Here is a 25,747-nt window from a genome sequence, read left to right on the forward strand (position 1 = left end):
GGTTAGATTTATCAGGGGGTTGCTGGGGCAGCGTGGCTAGAAGGGATGTGAAGACCTATTCTGTGCTTTACTGCTAAATAAATAAATAGATAGATAAATAAATAAAACTTCTGCCAATAATGACAGACTAATTTCTCAATATTCAACAGCCCTCAGGCAAAATCTAGAGAGAGCAAAGTTTTTCTCACTTGTTCACGTATTCTCCAGGCTGCACTGACTGTCTCTTCTGATCTCTCTGCAGATCTTCCTCCCATTGGAGTTTGCTGATACTGAGAATAGACTCTGGAGATGGCTGAACAAATTCTGGGTTTCCTTGTACTTTATAGCACTCTCCTGATAGTTCTTCTCTCCAAGACCTGCCTGACTGTTCATGGGTAAGTAGTCTTGTGTTGGCTCTTTCAGGATCAGACCTGAAGTCAGCACGCCGTTACTGTGAGGATTTCTGTGCTTCCTCCTTTAGTTCTGACTTGGAGCAATGCCCATGACTGTGGGTAACCTACATCGCCATGGCAGCGTATCAATACTGAAGGGTGAAGTCCCCTGCCATTTGGCTCTGAAGGAGATCTGAAACAGGATGTAGATATCCTCCTGATAAACATCTAAACAGCTTCTCTAGTTGCTTCACAGTAGTTTGGTAATACCTCCTGCAGGGCGTCAGGTTGCTAAAGCCAATGGTGGTATTGGGGCCAAGCTCTCACTACCTATTAAATGCTCCCAATGATGTACACCTCAAATAGCCTCTGACTTCCAAGTCCAGCTCCTGGTCTTCATGTGTGGCTTAGCTACAAAGTCTGGCAGAAACATTTCTACTGACAGGAGAAGGGGCAAAGCTGGGTTATTGGGGCCTTAAAACCAGTCACTTCAGGCAGCTGGGGCTCATCAGCCATGATTGGCAAGTCATCTAGGAGAAGGAAAGCTGCCTTGTGGCTATACCCACTCATGGGAAGGCTTCAGGAGTAAACCCTGAGGGAAAAGTCTGGAGCTGGAGCCCCTAAGGCAGTCCCGTGTGGAGTTCAACGCTGACTGGCAACTCCTGCAATGCTACTGGCACTAAACTCTATTGGTATCTGCTATTCTTTTGGATTCATCAGTCATGTGGAGAGGGGGAGCTTGCTACATGGGCAAAAGCTGGCTCTCCATATCATACTGCCCAGGCTTGCGCATCTAGACAGCCAGGAAGCAACATCCATGGTCGACCCTGACCGACAGAGGCCCCACTCACTCACTCCTGCGAGGCACTATTGCTGCCTTCATAATGATTGCTTCGTAAGGGTTGGGTAATACCTTTTGCAAAGCTCTATTGATTTTACATCCACCCAGTGCTCTGACAGGCAGCAGCACCATGACTAGAGAGCTTTGTGGATTGTGAACTCCTGTCTTTGCATCTGCTGAAGAAACATGGGGCAGGCAGTATGTAACCCAGGTTCATTAAACCCAAAGTTGTATCTGCGGAGGGATGAAAATGAGGTTTACTGGTTTTTTTATTTTTGGGGAAAAACAGAGAATTTGAAAAAAACACTATGTCAGAGCGGGGCGGGCTGGACACAGGACAGACAAGGAGAGAAACGCAGCAACGATTAGAAGCTGAAGCCATAACCTGTTACGAGTGGAATTATAAATGAGTATCCTTACCTTACTAACTTGAAAACCTCAGGGTGGAACCCCTGGAGGAGAGACAATAGCGATAAAAGATTTATTAAAGTTAGCTATAATATGCAGCAGCTTTAACGAGACAATATCAGCAGAGACAGTGTCCAAAATCCCTACTGTGTAGTCGGGGGAATTAGTTCTGCAAAATCAACCCAAGGGATTTGGTCAAGATTGTGAATTGACTTTCTGTGGATGATAAACTATTTCATTCCAAAGAACCAAGAAACAAGGTGGAGAGCCACCCAAGATGAAGAACCAGTGCGGGACCGAAATGTGTAATGACGCAGAGGATTTAATATGGTTAGATGTATAAGTTTAGTTTCAATCGAAGAATCTGAATTTGATTTTCTGCAAGACCTGATGATTTTTTCACAGACTTTGATAAGATACTGAATGGGATTCACTTTGTTTAAGAGTTGTGATGTTGGAAAATTGTGAAAGGAGTTAAACTGTGTATATATAATTTTTGAATTTGAATTGAAATTTGTAGAGTTTAACTTTTCTGAAGTTAACTATAATACTTGAGAATAGGAATTATATTTGGTTTTTAACTAAGAATAAGTAAAAAGCAAAGTTTAGTCTGTAAGCTTTTAAATAGGGAATAACACTGGATAGAATTAGTTAGAGAGATTAGAGTAGCAAAGGAATCTCACTGATTTGAATTTGTGCTGGTTTGATATCAAAAATTTGGATCCTAAACAAAATGTTGGAATTTTGAATTGTTCTTGATCATGTAAACATTTTGTATATTTGTTTTTTCTCTTGTACACAAACCCTTATCGCCAGAAGTGTGTGGTTTCTATTCACTACCTCCTACCGATATCTAGAACCTTCTGATGGCCTATTAGCACCTGATGTAATAGAAGCGACCAATCACACACGTGATAAAATCACAGGTGTTACAAGTTGAACTGATGAGTGAGAGTTTCCTGAGGAAGAGGAGATTGCAGCCTCTGGAATAACGATAACTGCCAATAGAAAGCAGTTATTTTTCTTATTCTCTTTGGACATGAAATTTTGTTCTTTGCATGGTGTCAGGTCTAGTCAATAACAGACATTCAGGTTCAATCTCACTGCAGTCAGTGGGGTTACCCGTTAACGTACTTAGAACACTCTTTCACATAAACCTACACACACACACACACACACACACACACACACACACACACACACACACACACACACACACACACACACACACACACACACACACACACACACACACACACACACACACACACACCCCCCCCCCCCTCCACGGCAATTGTTATTGTGAGACAGCAAAGCTGAGTGTCCTTTAATCTTGGTTTGCTTCCTATCGATCAGCAGGTCAACGGTGCATCGGCTCCCCATGGCAGCAGTGCCTGGACTTGACTTGGTTCAGAAATTTGTGTGGCTTTTAATGCACATTTACCCCATTTTGTGAACTTTGAACCTGGAGATTCAGACATGTGTTGGCACAGACAGCAGCACATCTTCAGAGAGGCTGAACCCCAAAGTCAAAGTTAAGTTTATCGTCATACATAGATACATTACCAACAAGGGCAATGAAAACATGCTCTGTGGCACAATTGCTAGCAATTACATCAGATTGACAGCATTCACAAGGAAAATATAAATTGCACATAAATGATGCCCAATTTTGACAAGAAAGAAGGCAATTAGAACTAAATCAAGTCAATAGTAGTGCAAAGTGATCAAAGTGGTTGTGTCACTAAACTCGACTGAGTGGATTGTGCTGGCGTTTCAAGAACCTTATTGCTGAAAGGAGGTAACCCTTCTTCAACCTAGTGGTGTGGGACTTCAGGCTTTTGTACCTCCTGCTGGGTAGCAGCTGCAGGAAGGTGAAGTGGCCTGGGTGGTGGGGATCTTTGTTGATGGCTGATGCTTTCCTGAGGCACTGCCTCCTGTAGATAACATCAATGGTGGGGAGGGATGTGCTTGTGATTATATTGGACTGAGTCAACTAAACTCTGCAACTTTTTATATTCCTAATCAGATAAGGAGAAAGTTCTTAGAGATACAGCCCTATAACCGGTCCTTCCAGACCAATAAGCCCATACCGCCCAAATACACCTTATGTGACCAATTAACCTAACACATGCGTCTTTGGACGGTGGGAGGAAACTAGAGCAGCAGGAGGAAACCCACGTGGTCACGGGGAAAACGTACAAACTCCTTATGTGAAATTTACCAGGGTTGCTGGTGCTGTAAAGCATGATACGAAACACTACGCTACCATGTCACCCATGCTACTGTGCCACCCCTAAATGTTCCCTAATTTTGCTCAAATTGCCCATTTTTCTCATTACCTCTTTCCAGTTATTACCCTCAACACTTCGCCCACTGCCTCTCCGACCTAGTTTTACTTGTCTATCATCTCTCACTTCACCAGGTTCCACCCATCACTTACCAACTCCCCTCTCTCACCACTCTTTATAAAGTCTCTGTTTCTTCTGCACTCTCAGTCCTGATGCAGAGCCTCAACCCAGAATGTCCACCAACCATCAGCCTCCAGTGATGCTGCCCGGGTCACTGAGTTCCTTCAGCATTTTGTTTTCGCTTCAGATTCCAGCACCTGCAGACTCTTGAGTTTCAAACAATGCACGAACTTGCAGCACATCAGTCGGAAGTGCCGCTGAGGCCCAGTGCTGTTGGTTTATGCCAGAACTGCTGTTCCATCAACACTATAACTGTATACCCTTCATAAAAACAGAGCTGCCTTAACACCAGGGAGATGGCACAGCACAATATCTATGTCCACGTGTCTCCTCCATCTCCCATTGCTAGTCCCTCCTGACTGTTTGCTGCTTTCTTCCCCTGATGTTGGCGGGACAGGTTATGAATGGGACCGTGTCTGTCCCTGACTAGCGGTAGTAGATTGCAAGTCATATAGTCAACACCCTGTCTGTTGAAGCATCTGTTCCTTGCATCAGCTTTGGTATTTGAGAACCAATTTAGCAGTTACAAGTGGTGAACTTGTTGGAGCCTGTTACTTTCTGAATTCAATATCTAATTTAGTGTGAAAAATTGCTTTGTGTGCTATGCACAACATTCTCTACCTTCTCCCGCCTAATTCCCCCCCCCCCCACTGCTTCATCTCCTGTGTGTGTGTATGTGTGTGTGGGGGGGGACCAGAGGCACAGAAGGATGTAATTCATCCCCTTTTGGCTGTTTCCCCCATTCCAGTAAATGCTGACTGAATTGCATCTCCCCTCCAGTTCCAAGGCATCAGCCTGCACACTAAATCTCAGTGTCAGATCTGGAAGTTTTAGCTGATGTGTATCGCACGTTTGTGGCCTTCCGATCCATTCTCTGTTTCAAACCATCGGTGTGTGTCCCAAGGACACAGGATATTGTCTGCAGGTGATCACTGTCTCACAGGGTTTAGCTGAAATCACTTGCCAGTCTACTCAGCTCTCAGTGTGTCAAGTTTCAAGCTCAAGCCTATTGTCATCGACATCGATACCCTGGTTATAAATCCCATGTAAGTTAGCTTATTTACAGCAGCAACACAGTGCATTACAAACATGACAATCATCAGTAATGTAGACATAACATAAATTATACACAACTTACAAAACAAAAAAAACCTAAAATAAACATTGGTGGAAGTGTAATATCGTCTGTAGTAGCAGAATTTTTCAGGTCAGTTCAGGAATCCAATGGAGTGGAGAAGAAGCTGTCATGAATCTTGGTCTCTGTGTCTTCAGGCTCCCATTTAGGATATAGAGTATCCGGAGGAGGGTACGGTCTGGATGGTGTTTGTCCCTGACGATGGATGTAGTGTTCTTCCTGTAGATGCTAACTCTCTTTGTATCCTCTTGGAATCCTGTGCATTGGCATTTCTGCACCAGGCGGAGATGCAAACATCAGAACGCTTCCCACTTTAAGTCTGTTGATGTTTGTAAGAGTCCTTGCACACAGCCGTCAGCCTTCAGTTTTGCCCCACATGGTTTCAAATCCTTCTCTGCCCTCCAGCTGAGCTCTGTGCCCCTGTTTGGATCCAATATTATTAAAAGCCTCATCTGTGCCATTGGCCAGTGATCTTGGAGGCCTTGTGGATCCATGTGTTAGACTGATCTCTACACCTCATCATCAGAGCTCAAGATGTTCTCACTCGATAACGTAATCACATTTCAATCACCAGTCATCTTTCATCTGGGTCCATACTGCTTTACAGGCAGTGAAACCATGATTGTACTACAAGAAAATAGGAACAGGAAAGGCTAATAGACCCCTTAGGTCTGCCCCACTATTCAATATGATCCTAGCTGATTTTCTGTGTCAGTTCCCCATAACATTTAATTTCTCACCTTTCAAATGTTTATCTCTCTCCACAGAAGATGTATATATCTAATGGTCTGGTCTGCACGATTGTCAGAGGCAGCGAATATCAGAGATTGCCCTCTGCCCTCTGAGCCTCTTAACTAGTAACTGTTCATGACTCCCCACTACCAGTTGGAACATCTCAACATCTACCCTGTCAAATCTTCTTGTAAATTTATGTTTGATAAAGGTCACCCCTCATTCTGAACCAATGCAGATTGTCTAGCCTCTCTTCATAGGACAACACCCTCATCGCAGGGATTATTCTGGTGAATCTACTTTTGACTGCCCCCAGTAGCTATATCTTTCGAGTATCTTTAGGCCCTCAGCCGTGCCTTGATGTCTTCTCCTTATTTCTCGTTTCAATCCTGTGAGCTTTGCAGCTCTGATGATTATCATTCATTCTATTACAGGGGCCACTGAGTCATCAGTGATGATGGATCACGCTGTGCTAGGGAGAGAGGTGCTGAACAGATCCGTTTATGCTAAAACACTTTGAGAACTTGTGACTTTCAATAGGACAGTGATGAGCTTCCCAAGACTCAGCAAACCTGGGTTGAGTTTCAATTCTAAACCATTTTTCACCCAGTTGCCCTGACCATCCTTCGCTGTCTCTGCACTATTGTGAAACCTTCATGCGGTCTGGCCCCCAGCTGAGAGTATTGTGACAATCTATGTAAGACAGCCATAGCAAAGCACTGGAAAACAGGCCCTTCAGCCCATCAAGTTTGCCTTGACTTTAAAGCACCCATTTGCACTACTCCAATATCAGTCGCATTTTATCCTCAATTCAAAGTATGTTTATTATCAACGGCATACAGCCCTCAGATTTGTACTCCTGCAGGCAGCCATTGAATAAAAAACCATGGAACCAGCCTGTTCAAAGTAAAACATCAACCCCACTCTCTCAAAAAATCATTCAAATGGTAACAAGAAAAAACAAGTAGAGACACAGGTTATAAAGCACAAAATCAAAAGGCATGTTTCAGGTCAGCTCATTATTTATTGTCTGCAGACCACCCCGATTCAAAAATCACCCAAACGGAGTGACCAGCACCAGAACACAAGTTAGAGTTCAAATCTACAAACCTTGCTCCGGCACTATCCTCCCACTGCATCGAGGGAGGGAGAGAGTGTGAGGGAGATCACTTGGACGCAAGGACCTACCCTTGAGAGCAGCAAGTTGTGTGAGTGTGAGGGTGTGTGTGAGAGAGAGAGAAACCGGCCGCTACACGCAGATACTGTCTTCTGGTAGCAGCGAGCTAGAGGCTGGTAGATGGCACTGAACACTGGCTCGTACTCCACACCCTCCTCGATGATTTCAATTTTCCTTGGTGCTTTAATCAGTGAGAGACAGGGTCGATCAAGGCTTCTTGGCTTCCTGGCACTCTTTGCTCACAGCCTGGCAAACTCGCTCGGATACATCAAAGTGCCCGAAAACGCATCGTCAAAACGTCGATAACACTAGTAGAAATAAAAAGAAGTGAAAGGGGTTGCTTCATGAACCATCTTGAGAATGTCTCCTTTGGTAGCGTTGGTTGCTGGCGCCATCTTGAACGGAAGTTCTTCCCACATTCCAACCGCTGGCCTGCACACCAAAGGCTATTTACCAAGCCCAATAAACCTAATGACCCACTTGTGGAGGGAAGCTGGAGCTACCGGGGAAACCCACATAGTCACAGGGAGAATTTGCCAACTCCATATGCCCACAGCACCTGAGGTTAGGATTGAACATTGGTCACTGGGGCTATGAGGTAGTGGCTGCACCATTACACCACCCAAATGTGCCCACACATTCAGACCTCAACCAGTGCTGGATGGCAGGTACTCTGGTCTTCCCTACTGGTACCAAGGGATGCCTGGATCCTGGAAAACTTAACAGCGCAAAAGCCTTCCAAATCCCACCTATGGGTGTCAAATTCATATCCTCTCTCAGCTTCATATCTGCTGTGGGGTACACCAGGAAATGATTATTCCAAGAAATAGAAGTAATTTTGACCCCCCAGGTTTGCTGAATAACGTTGAATGCTTTATTTGGTAAACATGGACAATAGCACTGTTAACAAGAAAGATGTACAGCAATAAAGGAATCATTAAAGTCCTTAGCAGATGGTTGCTTAAACACCTTGGAAGGTCTTGGCCCGAAACGTCGACTATATTCTTTTCCATAGATCCTGCCTGGCCTGCTGAGTTCCTCCAGCATTTTGTGTGAGTTGCTTGGATTTCCAGCATCTGCAGATACTCTCATGTCTGTGGTTGAGCACAAGTTGATATGATGGTTAAAAAGGCTTACGGTGTGTTGGCCATCATTAGTTGAGGGTTTGAGTTCAAGAGCGCGACTTAAATGTTGCAGCTCTATAAAATTCTGATTAGATCACACTTGGACTATAGTGTTCCGTTCTGGTCACATTATAGAAAGGATGTGGAAGCTTTAGAAAGGGTGCAGAAGAGATTTACCAGGGTGCTACTTGGATAGGAGAATATGTCCTGTGAGGATAGGTTGTGTGAGAAGGGCTATTCTCTTTGAAGGGCTAGAGGTGACCTGATAAACGTCTACCAGATGACTAGAGGTATAGATAAAGTGGACATCCAGAAACTTTTGCTTCCAGAGCAGAAATACAAGGTGGCATAATTTTATAGTGATTAAAGGAATGTATGGGGTGGGGGGTGGATGGCAGAGGTAGGGAATGGTAGGTGTGTGGAACTTGCTGCCAGGAGTGGTGGAGAGGTGGATGCATTAGGGGCATTTAAGGCACATGGATGAATGGTTTTGTGGGAGGGATAGGTTAGTATAGGAACAATGTATTCTGTGCTGTGCATTTATTATGTGCCTTATGGTAACTAGCCACATTATTGGGGTTGTGGTAAAGTGAAGGGAATTAAGTCAGATGCTGCCTGGCCTGCTGTGTTCCACCAGCATTTTGTGTGTGTTTCCAGCATCTGCAGATTTCCTCGTGTTTGGGAATTAAGTCATGCTTTTTTCTTGGCAGTTTGTAGCTTGGGACCGTGGAGGTCATTTCTTTGCTGACCACTGATATAACGCTTAATTGTATGTTTGCTAATTGCTAATAAAGGATCAAAGTAAGGAATCCAACACTTTGGAGCAATAATTGGAGCTGTCGTGCGTCACAAAAGTATAACAACTCCGTGGGATCGAAGATTGGTGACATTTGTTTTGTTTTGATCTTTGGATTAATTTTGCAACTACATTTTGTCAGCAAAGGCTTCAACAGTTATACTAAATGTGGAAAATATGACGTCTTTTGTTGTTCACGCTGCATGCTTGGTTTACGACACAGTTTGAAGTGGTTAGACGTTGCTGTGTCCAGTTTAGTGGATGTGAAAGCTGCAATGGTGGTTGCCGGAAGTGTTTGACCCTGTAGTATTGAATTTCCGCTTTTGAAAAGCTGAATTGAAACTTCCATTGCTTTGTCTGTTTTGTGGAAGATGAACCGATTTCAGCAAGAAGCTAAGAGAGTAAATAAACAAACATAATGTGTTGAGGGTCAGTTCCCTGGGGGTAAACAGAAATACTTACCAAGTCAGAGAACAAGCCGTGATTAGGTATGAAGGTGACAAGTTGCAGGATTGCGTACGCACTAAAGACTTTGAGTCTAACGTGCGTGGAGCACATTCTGTTGCAAGCAAGACATCTTGTGCCTCTAATATCACATCCGCACACATTAGAATGGAGGCTGATTTAGCTAGTTACTTGCAAGGCAACAGATACTGAGGGTTAAACCTGCCTTAGCGAAACAGGCAAACCAACTTCAAAGAGACCAGGAACAACTTCAAAGAAGCCAGGGACAACAGGCATAACAGCTTCAGAGGAAGATGGATGGGCAGGAAGGAATCGCAGCCAGAGCTTTAGTGTTACAGGCTGCAAGTGCTGTGGGTGTTAAACATGATCCGACAGTGTCGTTCCTTGGTGGACAGTTCCTGTGTTGACATGGAACAGAGAAAATACAGCATATTCGATGTCAAGGTGGATACATTTGGGAATCAGAAGTCTACGAGCCACTAGTTTAAACCCCAAGGGGTAGTTCAGGCAGTTCATTCTCACCCTGCAGCAAGGAGGTAGCTACTCTGAACATGTACCATATCCAATAGCACAAGGTGCTTCTGAGGATATTGATTTACGGTATGGTGACCCTCGTGTTTCAGATGTTAAAGGTCTAAGTGCTGCACTGAAGGCTATAAGGACACAGATAGAAATAACAAGTCTAGTAATGCAACAACAAAGCAGTGCATCTCTGCCTAAAAGAGAGATTCAAATCTTCGATGGCGATCCATTGCAGTCGCATTCATTTATGGGAGCTTTCAGGAACAGCATTGAAAGTAAGACTGATAATTATGCTGATCATCTTTATTTTCTCAGTAGTACACTCAAGCTTACACTAGACAGTCTAGAGAGCTCGAGTGAACTGGTCTTTGTTTAATAAAATTAACCATTTTTGTAGCATCATCCAGAACTTTTTTCACTTCATCTCCAAGAGTTTTTGACATCAGCACCTCTCTGTGAGGAAAGCAGTGTGTTGTGACTCTGTCAGGATCTTCTATTTTTCCAAGAGAAACAAACCCTCTCATGGAACCAGACCATTGATGGGGCTCCAGCAGTACAGAAGCCAGCACAGAAAATTCCCCTCCTGCTTGCTACCACACTGGTAGAGATTATTTTGCTCCCATAAACAGTCAGTAAGGGAAGTTGAGGGAGGTAAGTTGGGCTGAGAAGTGGCAGATGGAGTTCAACCCAGAGAAGTGTGAGGTGGTACACTTTAGAAGGACAAACTCCAAGGCAGAGAACAAAGTAAATGGCAGGATACTTGGTAGTGTGGAGGAGCAGAGGGATCTGGGGGTACATGTCCACAAATCCCTGAAAGTTGCCTCACAGGTAGATAGGGTAGCTAAGAAAGCATATGGGGTGTTAGCTTTCATAAGTCGAGGGATAGAGTTTAAGAGACGTGATGTAATGATGCAGCTCTATAAAACTCTAGTTAGGCCACACTTGGAGTACTGTGTCCAGTTCTGGTCGCCTCACTATAGGAAGGATGTGGAAGCATTGGAAAGGGTACAGAGGAGATTTACCAGGATGCTGCCTGGTTTAGAGAGTATGGATTATGATCAGAGATTAAGGGAGCTAGGGCTTTACTCTTTGGAGAGGAGGAGGATGAGAGGAGACATGATAGAGGTGTACAAGATATTAAGAGGAATAGATAGAGTGGACAGCCAGCGCCTCTTCCCCAGGACACCACTGCTCATTACAAGAGGACATGGCTTTAAGGTAAGGGGAGGGAAGTTGAAGGGGGAACTAGAGGAAGGTTTTTCACTCAGAGAGTGGTTGGTGTGTGGAATGCACTGCCTGAGTCAGTAGTGGAGGCAGATACACTAGTGAAGTTTAAGAGACTACTAGACAGGTATATGGAGGAATTTAAGGTGGAGGGGGTTATATGGGAGGCAGGGTTTGAGGGTCGGCACAACATTGTGGGCCGAAGGGCCTGTAATGTGCTGTACTATTCTATGTTTTCTATGTAATTCGGGCCAGAGAGGCTGGCGTCACAGCACAGGTTGAGCGAGTCCATTCAATGCTCAGAAAATGCACTTCTTACTCCTCATCGGCCTACCATCCTCGGTCCGTGCAATGCTGTGTTCACTAATTATCAACAGCCTCCCCAACCTTGCATCAGAAACCTCATGGATTCAACCAAATAAACGCAGTCCTCTGCCATCCTGGGCTGAAACACCTCTAATGAGATAGCAGACGGGGCTGTTCAGTCACTGCCCACCAGTGTGAGCGCTGACTTCCAACATCACGTGAAGTTCAAAGAATGATGTTTTGTTTCAATCACGATCTCTCGCAAAACCCCTTGCAACCTCTTGAGGAACCCTGGTTGAGAAACCCTGCCCTAGAGAGTTTGTCAGAAGTTGCCAGCAGGCTGGACCGGAGCAAGGATATCTAAAGGCCCAAGCTTTACTACAGGAAAGTTTTGGTGAAGAGCAGATAGTTGCTGCAGCCTGCATGGCAAAAGCTCCTTCTTGGCCACATATTAAATCAGAAGATAGGAAATCCCTCAAGACCACAGTCTTTTTCTTAGAAGTTTTTACAGTACTATGGAAGATGTGCAGGCCTCGCATGAGTTTAACATGCTTGGTAATATGAAGATTGTTGTAAATAAATTGCCTAATGGACTCTGGAAAAATGGAGATTGGCAGTGTATGTACTGTAAAAAAGGCACAACTATAAAGTTAATTTCACTGACGTTACTGATTTTATTAAAAGGCAAGTGAAGATTGCCACACACCCAGTGTTTACAAAGAAATACAAGGCTACATCGCCAGCAGTACCAAAAGGTGTGAACAAAACTGAATCAAAAATTCTTTCTTAAGATAAAGGAAGCAGCTTTGCCACTGTTGTGGCTTCTGTGGGAAGTGAAACTGAGCCCGAAGAAATGAAAAGGGTGCAGATTCGAAACAAGCCAAGATTGAAGCAAACATAGTAGCAAGTACTGCCCTGGAATTGAATGTTCCTATGGGGGCTGGTGATCGTGATTGTAAACTTCCTGTAATTCCAGTTCAGGTGAAGAGTAACAGAACAGTGGTTACAAACAAGAGAAAATCTGCTGATGCTGGAAATCCGAGCAACACACACAAACTGCTGGAGGGACTCAGCAGGCCAGGCAGCATCTATGGAAAAGAGCACAGTCGACATTTCGGGCCGAGACCCTTCATCAGGACAGTGGCTATTTATGCTTTCTGAGATCAAGGAAGTGCAGCAGTGTTCTGCACAGAGAGCCTCATGAACAAGCTCAACCTGACAGGAAAAGGAACACGCATTCCCTTGCGCACAATAGGTCAGGAGAATGTTGTGAGTAGCTTCTTTGTTTCAGGATTGGAAGTGCCTGGCTTGGATAGTATAAACTATTGTGAACTGCCTAACATCTATACATAAAGTACACCTGTCCACAAAGGGAACACTCCTTGTCAGGAGAGATCTTCAAGAATAGTCTCACCTGAAGCATGTTTATTTGCTGGAAATTGATTCAAAAACTGAGCTGTCGATTGGGACGAATGAGCCATTGCAAGTGATTCACAGTGTTAGTGATGGACCCCATGCAATCAGAACAATACTGGGTTGGGACGTTAGTGGCCCAGTGAAAGTACACGGTGTGATGGTGAAAGAGTACACATGGCGAGAGCTAGCAGTTAATATGGCTCCAGTTTTGTGCTTGGATGAGCTTTGGCAGCAGTGCTACACGTATACAGTCAAGAGGGAAAAGATCACAATCCAGGATAGACTGCTTACCACAACAGGACACTTGTGTAAATGTTGATATTTCAAGTCTCCTGTATCTTAGTAGCACGTAGTTGTAATTATTACAGTGTAATAATTATGGGGACGGAACGCAGGAGCTGTGTGTTCTGTGCTGCGTGTGTATTATGTGTTTTACAGTAGTTACTCACATCAGTGGGGATGTAGTAAAAGTGAAGAGAATAAATTGCGTATTCTTGTTTATTTGGTAGCAGTTTGTAGCTTGTCTTTTCTGACTACTGAGGTAATGCTCAATAATGTTTAATTGTATGTTTCCTGATTGCTAATAATGGATCGGAATAAGGAATTTGACTCTTTGGAGCAATCTTTGAAACTGTGGGTGTGTCACATAAGAAATAACTCTATCTGGGGTTGCAGGCTTCTGGTAATTATTTTGTTTTGACTTTGGATGAGTTTTGCCGCTGCAGTTAGGTTGATAGAGTAAATTAAAAGATCAGCACAACGTCGTTAGCCGAAGGACCTGTACTGTGCTATGTTCTAAAAATAGGCTGGTATGCACACATGTGAAGCAAGCATTTTTTTCACTGATGTCAGGGTATAGAAAGATTCTTCATTGCTGTTTCCTTAGCAATTTGTTTTGACCAGTCAGAATTATTACCCCTGAGCTGAACTCCCAAACCTGGAGGAATGGTGGATCACTGTTAGTCTGGCCTCTACCCTTTGATCTGTTTGGTAGAGGCAAAGGGTGACTCTACCAAGAGTCAAAGCACAAGGCCCTGACTGCAGCCAACACAGCTCTCCAGGTCAATGAGGCATGTAAGCCTCCAAACCCTACGACAAGGTTAGAGGAGTGGTGTGTGAGTTTAACATCAAAGCTTTTTGTCAAGTATGACCAGGTACATTGTGGGTGAATGGTGCATGTCAAGTATTTCAGGTTTGGTCCTCCAAATGCAGCATGTAGGGAAACCTTAGCACGTTGAGTGATATCAGTTTGTGTACAGGCATGGTCACTTTCTGCAGTGGCATGGACATAACTGAAGGGAATTAGATGGGAAACTGGGATTTGCGATGGGTTTGGGTAAAGGTGAAAATATGACCAGTGGACTTGGTGTGCAAGTAACTGCTCTAGAATGGATGGGCAGCTTAGCTTCTCTCTTTGCCATAACAATTCCATGAGTTCACACCACCGTCAGTCGGATTGTAAGTCTGCGGATCTCTCTTGCAAACATCTTGAACCCCTTCGTGCTGACGAAGTTCAGCAGCCTCTCATTTTCCTCCGTCCAGAGGCCTCTCGCTCCTACAACAAATCCAAAATAGTCCACTGACTCCGCTCCTGTAAGCTCCTTTATTTGGCAGGTGAGGTGCTTGTATTTCTCCTCCTTCCAAGCTTTCTCCAAGGACTCGTATCTGATCGTAACGTTTACTACGGCAGCTTTCCCTCTCTTCACAAAGATAAGGTCCGGCTTCCATAACGATCCATCCTCAGCTCTAATATGAAGCTTGGCATACAATTCCCAGCCTTGCTTACAGACCTTCTGTTTCAGTCTTTCTACGATCTTGTTATATCGCTTGATCCAGCTTCTCTTGACGGACAGGCATCTCCCGGAGATGTGGGCCAGGGTCTCATTGGCTATTCCACATCTCTGCAGGTTTTCACTCTCTCCTTAACTCCCTTGTTCCTGGTACAACATGTGGGATACTGGCCACATCTCAGCAGCAAAGCGTTCACGAGCTGGTACCCCTTCCATCCTCTGTGATTCTGTAGCCACCAGTTAGACAGCTCACTGTCTCTGAAGTCCTTGATTCCTGACCCTTGTTGAGTTAGCTGGGCCCACTTGTCGAACTCGGCCGTCCTCCAGTCTAGCCCACACTTATGTGGCCCGCTCCCTTCCTCCTCCATCATCTCCCCCATGTTGTCAATGGGGCTCATGTCTCGTCCACTAGGTATGCTGAGATGTCGAACTCCTGCTCCCCCATGACTTCCTTCAGCACCTCGAGATTCGCCAGATTCTTGATCGTAGCCTGGTTATCCTCGTTGGCCATAGTGAACAAGTCTCTGATGATCCTGTCCTCTGAGAGTTCCAGCACCAGCCTCTTCCTGACCACAGCGATTGGGATCTGTACCTCCAGTTTTGGAAGGCTCGGCCCTCCGTCTCTGTTCCAGGCATACAATATCCCATCTGTTGTATCCTGGGGTAGATGGAGGATCTTTCTCTCCGTCATCCTGATCAGCCGGTCCAGATCTCTCAGTATTCTGTGACACTTCGTTGAGGGTCAGATGGTAGTAGGTTCTAGGATCATGAACGTCCTCATGAGCTCTATCTTCTGTCAATTTGTGAACAACACAGACCGGGACTGTGGAACAAGTCAAGATTCCATTGGAATTGAGGGTGATAAGGTGTAAAAATGTTGAGAGTCTCTTCTTATCCATGCACTACACCCTTGTGTTTCTGTACGAGAGGTGTGGCTGATTAGTGCTTGTTACACAGAGAGAGCGACTTTCCTGTGACCTTTATACATGGAACTCAATTAGTTAATGCTAGCAGTGCCCTGAAAGATTTTTACACGGAAGTGAGAGGCATTACACCTTGTACGATAAGTAAGGAAGTCACACTTTATTTGGAAATGTGCTGAAGGAGCAAGTGGGATCTGAGAATTAAGATGGGCAAAATTCTGAAAGCAGCTACACAGGCAGAACCACAAATAACGGACAAGGGTCTTGGGTTTATTTACGGATAAAAGCAACAAAATTTTGCTAAGTTTGTGTTAACTAAATTCCATTTAAAGATCTGCATCAATTTCATTTTCTCATATTCACTTTTTGGTTTTGAGCATTACTGGCCAGGCCAGCATTTATTGTCCATCCCTACCTGCCTTTGAGATCTTAATTGTAAGCTGCCTCCTTAATCTTGTTGGAGGAACCCAGTGGGTTCAGCAGCATCTTCTGGGGGTAGGGAATTGTCAATATTGCAACCCTGCATCAGAACCTGAACATTTCTTCCCCCACTCACACCCCGCCACAGAATTCCTCCAGTCGACTGCTTGTTGAGCCAGATTACAGCATCTGCAGTTTCTTGAGTCTTGATCTTGTTGGATATGGTCATTGCCTGCCATCTTTGTAGTTGTAAAGTTACATGCACTTCTCAGCCTGTAGCTGAATGTCATCTTCATCTTGCTGCCACAGGGATGGAGTGCTTAATCCAGTAAGGTTTAGGAATATGGCTGGGTTGGGTTCTCCATTTGAAATTAACAATGTACTGATGATGTCTCCTGATATGGTGATAAAACATTTGCAAGTGGATTGCCAAGATCAGAGAACAACCCAAGCACCTGATCTATACATTTTTTGGGTTGTTTAGAAATTAAATAGAATATTGTGCAATCATTAGTGAGCATCCCATTTTTGATGTTATGAGTGAAAGAAACAGCTGAAGATAGTTGGACATTGTCCTTCAACTCCTGCACAATGTCCTGGGATGAGCTCGTTGACCTCCAATAACCACATGTTAAGGATCCGGCCTGAACACTGGGTCGAAGGGCCTCTGCTGATAGCTCTGGACCATGACAGTCTTTAATTTCTGCTTTCTTTCACCTGGCCATGTGGGTTTTGACCCAGCCCCTTATTGGACTTTCTTCAATTACCTGCTTGTCTCCTCACTTGCACCCACCTGTTTCTATTTTCACTCATTACCCGGTCCATGTAAACCCTGCCTTGACTCATGTTCTCTGCCAGTTTGTCCCAGCTCTGATCTGTGTCATTGTGATTGTTTCCAATTGATTTTACCTGTTCTTGGACCTGATTTTTGCCTGTGAGCTCTGGATCATCTGCTCTTGCCGGACTGCCTTTCCTGGGTAAGACCTCTGCCTGCCATTTTGGATTTGTGTTTGCCTCCTGTTTTTTGAAAGATTGTTGCCTTTGTGCTCTCTAATAAATCCTGGTAAAAGAGTATTCATTGGTCTGCACTTGAGTCCCACCATAACCTGACACCACAAGCATCTTGCTTTGTATGTGCATGGCTCCAGCTACTGAAGATTTCTCTTTTGATGCTGATTGACCTTTACCTTACGAGGTCTCCTTGATGCTACACTTTTTTCAAAAGCTGCCTCAATATCAAGGCAGTCATTCTAGCCCTGTGTCTGGAGTTCAGCTTGTTGGTCCCTATGTTCTATGATATCACAGAGATCTCCAGGCACTGGAGGATATGCAGTGGGTGAAACCATCCTGCTTTCTCTCATTATTAAAATAGTGGAACTGGTGTCCTGCGAGAGTAATGGTGACTCAACAGAGGAGGAATTTGCCATCTCCCCCCGGCAGCCAACAGTTGTTCTCCAATTCCTTCCCTTGATGCTGCTTATCAAGCAGATAGCTGTGCTGGCCAATTGTAACATAAAAACAATAAGGTGACACCTGATGTAACCAATTTAGTTACTTAAGTCTGTGGCCTTTTATTTTTAAATGGTGACCAGTATTCTAGATTCCCTCTCACAAGAGGAAACCTCCAAACATCCTCTCCACACCACTCCTGTTAAGATTCCTCAAGCCCTTGTATACTTCAATCAAAACATTTTCTCACCCTTCTAAAGCCATGTGGATGCAAGCCCAACTTGTTCAACCTTTGCTCAGATGACAACTTGCCCAGTCAAATGTCAGAAAAACATTCACTGTAATGCTTCCTCTGTATGAACATCCTTCCTTAAGAACAGAAAGCAAAACAGTACTCAAGATGGAATCTCACCAAATGCAATATAACTTCAGCAATCCCCAATTTCATATTCAATTCTCCTAATAAATAGTAACATTCTGTTAGATTTCCTAATTACCTGCTGTTCCTATACATTAGCCATTTATGAATGATGCACAAGACACCCAAGTCCCTTTGTAGTCAGAGCTCTGCAATTTCATCATTCAGATAATTTCACATTTTTCCCACATTCTAATCCATTTCTATGACGCTTGCCGGTTCCTTTGGATGGAGCTTTGACCTCACTTTGTTTGCCCTTCCAAAGAATTTATTTTTGTCATTACAGCCGCAATGGTATCTCTCTAGAGTCTTGAATTGCTTGCAGTAGGTTGTCCAAGTATCAGAAGCAATACTGCTGCCTGTTAGACCATTTGCTTTGTCCTAGGATTGTGGTCTTGTTCATCAAAGACCTTTTTTCCTCAGGAACACTGAAGAAGACAAGAATGTTGCTGGAGCTGTAATCAGTTATATTTGATCAGGAAGAGTGTGAGGCTTAAAGCAACAGAGGATGCAATATCCTTGCACCAGGTCACCTGCCTGTGTAGGTGCACAAATAAAGTGCAAGGACAATTGCAATGTAGATTGTAAGATCAAGAGCTCATCTATTAGCATATCAGAGGTCCATTCAGGAATCTAATTACAGTGGGGTAGAAGTTGTTCCTTAAGCCTAGTGGTTCATGCTCTCAAGCTTTTGTGCCTTTTGCCTGACAGAAGAGGGGAGAATAGATAATGACTAGTGTGGGAGTTGTCCTTGATCGTGTTGGCTACTTTTCCAAGGCAATGGAAAGTGTAGAAAAGTCAATGGAGGGGAGTTTAGTTTTCTAGCTTCTTGTCAGTCAGGGAAGGTGATAAAGTTGAACCAACAGTATACTGTAGAAAGGAGTCTGGGAGACCTATGTCAAGAGAGACAAAATGGGAAAGATCTTTGAAGTGTTCCTTCTGTTGACTGCCTATGTCCTTGATAAGCTCTTCTCTTCTTGACTGTCAGCAAGATTGGTCATTGAAGGTCTTGACATACTGAGGAATCTATGCACAGCAAAACAATCAATTAGTGGCTGGACTTCTTGTGCCCTTTCCACACACCATTTGTTCTTTAGGGCATAGATGTTCATCAGGAACTTTGTTTTCAAGTAGAACCTACTCTTTTGAAGCATGATAGGGTTTCCAATTCAGAAGGCCTTGCTTGGTTGATTAATTAGCTCCCAGATTTCATGTTCATTCTCATTAAACAAGCTCTGGTAGAGAAGCCAAGAATGTCTTTACAGAATCTAAATACGTTGGAGTTTAGGGAAGTCAAGAAGTTGTAGCTCCTGTTGGTTGAGTGTCATTACACTGTCCATAAGGAGTTGTTTAGATCGAACAGTCTTTGTGAGGCCTTTGAGATCTTTTGGCTCTCTTGCTGCAGTGTTGTCATTGGTGTTATTGCTTTGAGGCCAGGCCGCTGGAAGTAACACAGCCAATCAGGCAGTGGTCAATCCATTGCCATCAGCAGCTATCCAGGCACCAGTGCTGTCGATACCCTTGCCGACTGTCTCTCTGGCTCCAGTATAATGTAACCCAATGGTGCCTGTGACTGTGGTGTGCCGGTGAATCAGAATGATGTTTCTGATAAGGTCTCCCTAGATACATTGTCAGGAGAAGAGCTCCTTTGCAATTAACTTTCCTGACTCCTTCCTTACCCAGAGTACTGTGTGCTGCTGTTGAATTCATTCTGAAGATCAGTTTGTCTTTGCCCTGCTCATCTACCCAGTATGAATCAGGGAGTTTCCCCTTGTGGTAAGGGGGAGTATCTCCTCATGGATGGGTTACCAGGAGAATTTCTCTTAATCTCTGATACCTGATCTCAAAGTGCTTGCACAGAAGTCCCAAAGCAGCAGCTGGTCCTCCCTCCTCCAGGTGCTGTTGTGCACATCCTGGACACCTTGCAATTTGAGCTAACACCAGGAGACAGAAAATGCTTGCAGAATCACAGCATGGCAGGCACAGAGCCACAGCTGAGCCTCTGTCTCGTAACACTAGGGTTCAGTCCTGACCTCCAGCATAGTCTGTGCGGAGTTTGCATGTTCTCCCTATGACAACATGGTTTACCTTCGGGTGCTCTGCTTTCCTCCCACATCTAAAGGTCGGCGGGTTAATTAGACGTAGTAAATTGTTCCTAGTGTGTGAGCAATGGGTGAAATCTGGGGGGATTTGAGTAGAATGGTGGGGAGAGTATAGTAAGTAGGATCACTATATGTTGGCACTGCCTCAGTGGTCCTGTTTCATTACTTTGTACTTGCCATGATTCAAAGTAAGAAGCCAACAGGCATGCCAGGAACGAAATGATTAATATATGAGGAGCGTTTGATGGCTCTGGGCCTATGCTTGCTGGAGTTTAGAACAATGAGGGGGATATCACTGAAACCTACTGAATATTGAAAGGCCTAGATAGAGTGGGCATGGAGAGAATGTCTCCACTAGGGGGAGAGTCTTTGACCAGAGGCATAGCCTCAGAATAAAAGAAGGACATCCCTTTAAAATAGAGTTAAGGAGGAATTTCTTTAGGCGATGGATTTGTGGAATTCATTGCCACAGTCGTGTATGGAGGCCAGGTCACTGGAGATGTTTAAAGTGGAGGTTGCCAGGTTCTTGATTAGCAAGGGTGCCAAATGTTATAGGAGAATAGGGTTGAGGGGAAAACTGGAGCAGACGTGATGGGCCAAATGGCCTAATTATGCTCCGTTGTCTTCCCGTCTTATGTTCAGTTTATCTGAGCTTGCTGGGTCGTGTGGTGGAAAGTGACCAGTCATGCTTGGGCAGGGAGATTGATAGATGTGACTGAAAACAACACTGTTCGAGTCAGACCACATGTCTGTGCCTCTTCTTCCACTGGATTCTCAAGGATCACTGTGTGGAATCTCCTGCACTTTGACCCATGCACACTTAGAAATGCTGTTTCACTGACTCAAAAGAAATGGATGCCAACAATGACAATTCCTCACTCAGTAATAGAATCATAAACACAAAGCAAGCTTTCACTTCACCCAGTCCATGCTGGCCCATTCCCAACCGATTTTATTCTCACTGCACCCAGATTCTACCACTCACCTCAGCATGATGAGCAGTTTACAGCAGCTAATTAGCCTACCGATGCCTTTGTAATATGGCAGGAAACTGGAGTACCCAGGGGAAACCCACATGGTCACAGGGAGAACATGCAATCTCCAGACACAGAAGGCCTTGAGGCAGCAGCTCTGTCATTTGCACCACTGAGCCACAGTAATACCTGTGTGGTGCCAGTTGTGTGCAAATTATGCCGGGTTGGTGCCAGGGCTGGGTAGTTCAAACCAGCACACCATGTTGTATGTGGAGCATAACTGGATGTTGCTAATTGAGCAATGAATATATAGCTGATTGGTGCCTGCTGCATGGTGAGAGTGACTGGTGAATGTTCAGTGAATGGGAGATCTGGGATATGAGGTACGTGACAATTTTTTTGAATCATGGGTGTGAAGATACGGTTCTGGACAGACTGACATCATTAGATGTCAAGGAGAGATGTTGATTGCAGCAAAGATGGAATATCTGTCCATTCCAATAGATCTCTAGGATTTCCTGTCCACTGTCCTACATCTCCCATTGACAATTACAACAAGCATCGGCAGTTCCACTGAATCGAACTGAAGGTTTCAAATGCAGAAACAAAGTTGATGAGGGCAAATTGTTCAACGTGCAAACATTTCCATTTCCAAGGGAGATGAGCTGTACTTGAAGAGTAGGAAATTAAAAAATTGCTTTCCAGAAGAAAACATTCATCCACATCAGAAGAGTTTTGTGGAATAAATTATCTGGGGAGTCCAGTAGGTCCTGTGTAAATATATTTGAGCTCATGGAGGTTGATTTCCAGTCTCTTTCCCAATAGGAGCAGGAATAGGCAACCAAGTCCCTCAAACTTTCCCTGCCATTCATTGTGATCATGTCTGACCTGTGCTGACCTAATCAATGGTGATCAATGTTCCCTATAGCAGATTTTGCCCTACTGTAATCACCACAAGGGTAATGCTGGTGGAGAAAGTGTCTCAGCACTCAACCCTTCTTATTGTATGTGCCCATGGGCTTCACTGGATGTCAACAGCTTACACACTTTAAATAGATAATTGGCTTATTGTTGTCACATGTACTCAGATATAGTGAAAAACTCTGTTTTGCATGCTATCCATGCATATAATTTTATTGCATAAGTAAATCTAAGTACAAGTAGTAGAAGGAAAGCAATAACAGAATGCAATCTATGGTATCACAGTTACAGAGAAACTTCATTGCAGGTAGACAATCAAATCCATGGCCATGATGGGTTAGGTATAGAGATCAAGAGTCCATCTTATCAAAGAAGAGGTCCGTTTACTAAACTAATAACAGCGAGAGAGAAGCTGTCCTTGAGCCTGGTGGTGGTTTCAGGCTTTTATGTCTTCACAAAAGCAGTGGAAATGAGAATAACCGGGCTGGGAGGGGTCTTTGATTATGTTGGCTGTTTTACCAAGGCAGAATAAATGGAGAAGAGACTGATTGCTGAGCTGTGACTCAAACTTCTGGAGTTTCTTGTGGTTTTGTACAGAGCAGTTCCCATAGCAACCAGTGAAACATACTTTCCAAGGGGCATCTATGAAAATTAGTGAGGATCAATATGCCAGATTTCTTTAGCTTCCGGAGGTAGTAGAGGAGTTGATGAGCATCTCTGGCCATGACATCTATATGGTTGAACCAGGACAGATCACTGGGAAGGTTTACTTTTTGGAACTCGACTTTGTCAACCATCTCAACCTCGGTACTATGCCACACCAATGGCTTTAGGGACCGCCTGCTGAAGGAAGCCGTTGAAATAGAACTAGATAAAAGGAATTTTAACAAAGACAAAGGTCTCGCTCTAAGTAAGAACTGGAATTCAATTGTAAACAAGGCAGAAACCTGATTGGATGAGGACTAGCCAATCAGGAGAGACAGATGATAGGGGTATAAATACCGCCGGACTAGACGTGCCCAGGCATCATCTCTGATGAAGATGGCAGAGTTTTTCATTGAAACTTCTGGTTAAATCAATACCTGTACCTGGCCAGAAGCCCGAGAAGAGTTTATTTGTACTTGGAATCCTTTAAAGGAAAGGTTGTTATGGTCCTGAGGATGGGTATCAAGACCTTGCCTATTTTGGACTGGTTTAATCCATGACTCAACATAAACAATAAATACTTTCAACCACTCCTCTTCAGAATTAAATTTGGGTGTCCACAAGTGAAGGCAAATACCACATGTTATACACCCAGGTGGAAATCTGAGCCTTTTCCCAAAAACATTCTAATATTATGCAATAATGAGTGAAGTAGACCTTTGTTGGATAAGGATATCAATGAATGTGGAGCTTAAGCTATGGAAATGGTGAACTGTTGGCTAATGGAAAAGAGGAACTGAGCCAAAGTTCTGAATCGTGGCCTCCTGTTCCCCAGTAACAGATACAGGGAGCAAAATGAACTTGCCTTGATCCTACCAAAGAGACCCAATAGAAATAACGCTTCTCGAATGAGGACAGAAACTAAACACAAACAGGATACTCTGTATGAAACTTAGCAATCCACAGACTTTGACTGTTCCTCTCTCCATAGACACTGCCCATCTCCTGTACTTAGTTCAATTTTGAGCATCTGCAGAACTTCATTTGAGTTTTATTTGGTTGTACTTTTTTGATTTCCAGTTTTTCAAAGAAGCATGCCCGACCAGCTCCAACAGATGGGAAAGACAACATCACCATCTTCACTAGGATCCTTGACCGCCTGTTGGATGGGTACGACAACAGGCTGAGGCCCGGCCTTGGAGGTAGGTGTCAGAGCAGCTTTATTCTCCTGAGGAACTCCAGAGCACTATTCCAATCTACACTCCAAATCTGACCGACTCTCCCGGTTTACTCCAGCACCACTCCACATGGTACAAACTGCGCAATGTGGATCAGGAATGTGAATCTCCCCTATCTCAAGCTGTGTGACTGATCAATGCTAAATAAGCTTGTTCCAGCCCAGAATACTGACTGTGTGTCACTGTCTGACTGTCCCGATGTACCAGTCTCAACTTTAATTTTCCTTAGCTGGTTTCCCATTCCTCTGGTGATTGGCACTGGCCTAACCCTTAAAGAGGTCTCTTCATTTAGCACAACACCAATGGGAGAAGGCTGCTATTGTGCTGGCAGAGAGGGAGACCTCCTGATTCTCCTGGTGGCCAAATCAGAAAAAGCTCATACTCCATATGAGGAACACAAGGAGGAGAAATGCTTGGGAGTAGAGCCCCAAACTATTCACATCAAACTGATAGAATAATTGCTGCAGTGTTTTGAACCATATCTCGTGTTCAAGCTCAATCACTGAATGCATTCAGAATACTTCTCACCTACGGGCAACTGACCTACTCTGGCTGTTCTACCTCCATCTGCCTCTGAATGCTGTCAGGACCAATGGCTGGAGCAACAAACTGATGGGGGGGGGGGAATTACTAAATCAATTCAGTGAGTCTTGCAGCAAAGTGATAGTTGATGTTTCAAGTCGAGACTTTCATCAGGAATGCGAGTGTAGAGGGGAAATAGTATAGGGAGGAGAGAGGGGTATAAGGCAAGAGCCTGCAAGGTGATAGGTGGATCCAGTGAAGAACAGTGATTAGCAGATGCAGGAAAGTGGGGGAGGGAGGGGTGGAGATTGCGACAGAGGCTGGGAGGTGATAGTGGAGGCGGCAGATTGTGGAATGTGATGAGAAAGTAAGATGGTGAGTGGAACTGGCCAGGGAAGGGAATTATGGTGGGAGTGGGTTCAGTTGTGGGTGATAAACTGGTGGGGACTTTCCACACCAGCTTCATCAGGGATGGTGGAAATGTTTCTCCTTATTGACCTTGAGGTAAGTCAGACGGTTATCAGTCTGAAAATGTGACAGCTGTCACAGGTTCTTTTTAATGCAGTTCATTGCTGTATAGCATTGATGATTCTGCCTTTAACTATCTGCCATGGCTACCCTGCACACCCTTCAGCCATCACCACGTTCATCTTCCTGCTGTTGAGGAAATGCCGCCAGCCAGGTCACTCCCTGGGCAGGAGCACTAGTGTTCAGTCATTTTGTTACACCATCCCAGTGGCCCAATACCACACAGATCCAGCTCAGAAACTTCACTCTCTTCTAGGGTTACAGATTAGGAATAAACATTTCCCTCAGAGAGGCCCATAGCTTCAGAACGGTGTAAATAGTAAAGGGATTAGGAAGAATTCTTGGGAGGAACTAATGTGCAAGTGCTGCTCAGAGGATTTTGATGTCTACACGAGGGCTATACATGGATGCATGTCCTGGAGTCGTATAGAGAAGGAGGCTCTTTACCCTGACAGGTCAATTCCATCTGTTATACCTATCTTATCCCACATATCTTTGCTGGTTCCATAGCCTTTTAGCCTTGGTGATCCAAATCCTTGTCTAAATTCTTCATAAGTGCCCTGAAAGTCTCTCCCCCCACCGGCCCTTCAGGCAGTGTTTTCCAGACTCCAACCACTCTCTGTGGGGAAACATTCTCTTCTACTCTGCAGAGTCATAGTCATAGAAAGATACTCCCATCGACCAGCACCTGGACCAAAGCCCTCCATAACTCAACCATCCATATACATTTCCAAACTTCTTTTTAAAAATTGAAATGAAACTCACATGCGTCACTTACGCTGGCAGCTCATTCTACACTTTCCTGACCCTTTGAGAGAAGAAGTTCCCT

General features: G+C 44.3%; 1 protein-coding gene across 2 annotated transcripts in view; it reads left to right on the plus strand.

Annotated features, from left to right (window-relative positions):
• LOC140734481 (gamma-aminobutyric acid receptor subunit alpha-3-like) overlaps positions 1–25,747 on the plus strand; it is a 507,133-nt gene that overhangs the window by 83,681 nt on the left and 397,705 nt on the right. For both annotated transcript variants that reach the window (XM_073058484.1, XM_073058483.1), the window contains exons 2-3: positions 242–374; positions 23,711–23,832. In XM_073058484.1, coding sequence (XP_072914585.1) covers positions 289–374; positions 23,711–23,832 — 208 coding nt within the window. In that variant the 5' untranslated portion in view covers positions 242–288. The remainder of the gene's footprint in view (positions 1–241; positions 375–23,710; positions 23,833–25,747) is intronic.

The sequence above is a fragment of the Hemitrygon akajei genome, chromosome 10 (genome assembly GCF_048418815.1).
Source record: "Hemitrygon akajei chromosome 10, sHemAka1.3, whole genome shotgun sequence".
NCBI lineage: Eukaryota > Metazoa > Chordata > Chondrichthyes > Myliobatiformes > Dasyatidae > Hemitrygon > Hemitrygon akajei.